This window comes from Prionailurus viverrinus, chromosome B3, assembly GCF_022837055.1.
Source record: "Prionailurus viverrinus isolate Anna chromosome B3, UM_Priviv_1.0, whole genome shotgun sequence".
Lineage (NCBI taxonomy): Eukaryota > Metazoa > Chordata > Mammalia > Carnivora > Felidae > Prionailurus > Prionailurus viverrinus.
Genome location: NC_062566.1, coordinates 10,809,793 through 10,813,466, shown reverse-complemented (window position 1 = coordinate 10,813,466; position 3,674 = coordinate 10,809,793). Strand labels below are relative to the sequence as shown.

Here is a 3,674-nt window from a genome sequence, read left to right as displayed (position 1 = left end):
CAAGATCAGCCTCGTATGTCACTGAGTTTCAATAACGCCACACCAGTAGGCAAACTGGGTCCCTCAACCCTGACCTAAATGCACCACGTCTGTCCTACTCTCTCCTCGCCCCATTCATCTTTCTCCTGAGCACATCAGATTATCTCAAACTCTCTTCTGCCTCTCTCACCTCTAATTTCAGAGAAGACATTTAACACTTGTAGACGCCATTTTGAAATAATTTTATTCAAAAAAAGGATATGCTGGGCACGCATACCAAGCGCTAAACTAATCTCCAGGGATCCAGAAATGCATGAGAAACAGTGTCTTGCCCTCTAGGAGCACACGAGGAAGAGGTATCAAGACAACGAGAATGCAGCCTTAGCCTGGGATTGAAAAGCAGGTCAATATGGAATGGGGTCGGCCATGAGCACGCGTCATGGCATCACACACCAAGAGTCTGGTGAGGGAGGGGCTCTTCTTGGGACTAGCTCAAAAGTGGGTGAAGAGGCTGTGTGACTTCGGCAGGACTGAAACCTCCTCCAGGGGACCAGGTGATGGCGTCTGACCTGGAAGCTTCTTGTCATTTCCAACTGAGGCCTGGGCGACAAAGGGGAAAGGAAATGGGCACTAGTGGGCCATACCGTTAGCCTCCCTTGTGGTGACCAATGGGGGAAGCTTTGGTGTCAGGTCGGAGATTCCTGACACTCAGGGACAGTAGCAGGGGTGAAGCAAGGTGTTTGCCTTCAGAGTCAGTGGGCTATGCACCTGTGGGGTATTGGATGGTGCCTCCCCTTTGAGTTTTTTTGCCTCCTTCCTTGAGCTGGGGTCCAATCTTTCTCTGTGGACAAAAGAAAGAGAGGGTGATAAGAATCGAAAAAGTACGCAAAGATGCCTGGATGTTGGAGGGGGAAAACATACGTTGGTGGGGCAGTACTTTCTAAACCTTGTGATTTCACATCACACATGGAAAAGATTACGGGAAGGGCACACTTGGGTACAAGAGATGCTTGGCCAAGGCCCACCCTGCTGTCCTGGGGACAATATACACCATTATCTTCCCACACCTGTGACCCATACTGATTGAAAAGCCGTGGAGAGATTGGCTTCCACCAAAAGGGTCGAAGGAACAGAGGCAGTGGTATCCAGAGGCAAAAATAGAAACAGAAGTAGGGCAAGCTTCCAGAAGGCAGAGGCTGGAGAGATGGAGAAGGTCAAGCAGGGAGCAGCCTACCATACCCTGTGGCCTCACCCAAAAAGTCCCTTCTGGTTTTCAGGTCCTAAAAGCAGCAGGGAAAGGGAGGAATGAGTGAATCCGTTCCTCTGTCCCCACTCTGTCCAGGCCCCGCTCTGGACTTCCTAACCAGTGATGGCCTCTGTCCCGCCCACCCCCCCACACAGAAGCCTTCCACATTCAGGAAATGAAGAGGAAAGAGAGGAAAGAAGCTCAGGGTCGGATGTGGGGCTGCTGCCCCAGTTCCACCACCTACCTTCCTTTGTCCGCACGTAACGCTGGGCCCCGGAGGCCTCTTCGGCCCTCCCTGGAAGGCCTCCGGCTGCAGGGACATGTCATGGCTTCTGGTAACTGTTTCTTGGAGGGTCTGTGGGGGAGAGAAGAGGGGCCATCAGGAGATCCCTCCAGGATCAGGATCCCGAGCCCTGCGGGCCGTCCTCTGGCACTGGGACTCCCACCATCTGAAAAGGCTATTTGCCAGCCTGGGGAGACGGCACCTGGGGGCTGGGGTCCCTCCGAGCCCATTTAGCAAATGTGGGCTGTGTTTCAGATGCTTCCTCCCGCCCTTCCGGCCTGCTCTGTGCACCGGGGGCGTGGCCTTTGGCCTTCACCGCCCCCGTCCGGCTTTACCCCAGAGGAGGTCCTGACAACTCGCAGTAAAGGACAAACAGCTAGCAGCGTGACATGCGTCTTCGCTACAAGGAAATGGTAGTTCGAGAGAGGCCTGCCCTTCACCCAGGGAAGGAACCTTTCGTGGTGGGCCGGCGTGTATTTGAGAGAGGGGAGGAAGCGCCTGGAAGGAGAGGAGAGTTTCTTGGCAAAGGCGGGAGCCTTCCCAGCCCCCTGAAATCCCGGCCAAGGCAACTGCTCAAGCCCCCCTTTCCATGATGCCCCCCGGCTGCCACCGGGAGCCATCAAGTCAGTGAGTTTCAGACGCGGCTGCCTGGCCTCCGACCGCTGGGGGCAGAGCAGCCCGGCCTGAGCGGGAGGTCTGGGTTGAGCCGTTTAGAAGCCCCTGCTTCCGGAGAGTTCTGCACCCAGGAACTGCACGGGAGAGGGGGATGTTCCGCAGGCCAACTGCCAAAGCACATTCAGAGCCTTGCACGGCCGCCCTGGAAACCCCAACCACAGCCAACTGCCACTGGAGGGTGGGGGAGGGGCCAGGAGCCCGAGAGGCCCCTGGTCCCCTCAACCGTCTCACTCACTGTCCTTGCCCTCCTGAGGGGAGAAGAGGCTCTTTGACCTGAAGGGAGGGACCTCACAGTTCCCACATTTCTTAAGAGGGAGACCAGGGTTCAGAGAGGCCCCTGGGTAGCTGGGGAACCAGCAAAAACCCACCTTCTCAATTATTAGGTCCTTAAAAACACTGCACCTATACACGTGTATATAGGGCTAAATAGAAATGCTGTACAGGGTTTGCTGGCACTTGGAGGTGCCCCTGGCCCACTGAGATGCCCCGCAGCTGGACACTGAGCTCGGGCCTTGGACCTAAAGAAGCTTAAAGGAAGCAGGCCTGGGGCATTAAGGCCATCTGGGCTGTGTCGACCAAGTCCTTCTCCCCACCCTCCACTGACCCCACCACCCCCGACCCGCCTGAGCCCCAGCCCTTGTGAAAGAGAGCCGTCGAGAGATGAATAGCCCCGGAGGAGGGGAAAAGTCTCGAAGGCGAAGCGTCCAGGGTGGATGGAGGCACAGAAAGTCAGAGCTAAAATGGGAACCCATGGCGAGGCGGGCCAGGGACCCTAAGAGGGAGGGGAGGTGAGGGGAAGTGGAGAAAGGGTGGGTGAGGGAGGAAAAGGGAGGGAGAAAGGTGGGGCCTGGGAGAGGCCAAGGGTGGGGGGGCAGCACGGCGTAGGGGGGAGTAGGGAGGGCTGAAGGGCAGAAGCCGCACGCTGGCCGGGGCTGGAAGCACGGCCCGGAAGCTTCCAGGTGGCTTCTTCCTTCCTAGGTCATGGCTGAGAGAGAGGCACAGGGGCCAGCTGGGGCAGGACAGGGGAGGATGGAAAGCCCAGAAGTATCCTCCTCTCGTCTCTGTCCCTGTGTCCGCTCTTCCCTACCCTCCCTCTCAGAAGCCCAGCCCTGGAAACAAGAGAAAGGAAGGGAAACAGGGTAAGGTGGGGTGGAAGGATGGGAAGTGAGAATCCTTCCCAGAAAGAAATTACAGCTTACCAGTAATCGGTTCAGTGACGAGGAAATACCCCTCTAATGGTGGACAGTGAAGCATCCAGGACGGAGCCCTGGGGGGAGGGGGCGGGCCTGCAGGCCTTCTGAACCTCTCGAACCCCAGCCGGGGTGACCCGTCCAGGGAGGGCAAGGGGAAGCCAGGTCTGAGAGAGACCAGCAAATGACTCCTGGCCTGAGGAGGAGGTCGAGCTGCCTCCTCCAGGAAGGCTGCCAGGAGAATTGTGGGTCCGGGCCATGTCAGGGACAGGCGAGAGAGAGAGGGTCGTCAAGGCACGGC

The 3,674-nt window shown here is 57.4% G+C and overlaps 1 protein-coding gene across 2 annotated transcripts; it reads right to left on the bottom strand.

The window, feature by feature from the left end:
* Positions 1 to 206: 206 nt before the first annotated feature.
* On the bottom strand, positions 207 to 2,314 carry LOC125168361 (uncharacterized). 2 transcript variants are annotated; one of them, XM_047863432.1, is made up of 5 exons: positions 1,844 to 2,314; positions 1,470 to 1,580; positions 1,219 to 1,259; positions 748 to 820; positions 207 to 579 (listed from the first exon to the last, which is right to left on the bottom strand). In XM_047863432.1, the coding sequence occupies exons 1-5, from the start codon at positions 2,126 to 2,128 to the stop codon at positions 472 to 474; spliced, it is 618 nt and encodes a 205-aa protein (XP_047719388.1). In that variant the 5' UTR covers positions 2,129 to 2,314; the 3' UTR covers positions 207 to 471. The 2 variants fall into 2 exon arrangements, with proteins under 2 accessions (XP_047719388.1, XP_047719387.1); XM_047863431.1 differs by having other exon boundaries at positions 1,232 to 1,259; positions 1,844 to 2,312.
* Between the last annotated feature and the right edge of the window lie 1,360 nt (positions 2,315 to 3,674).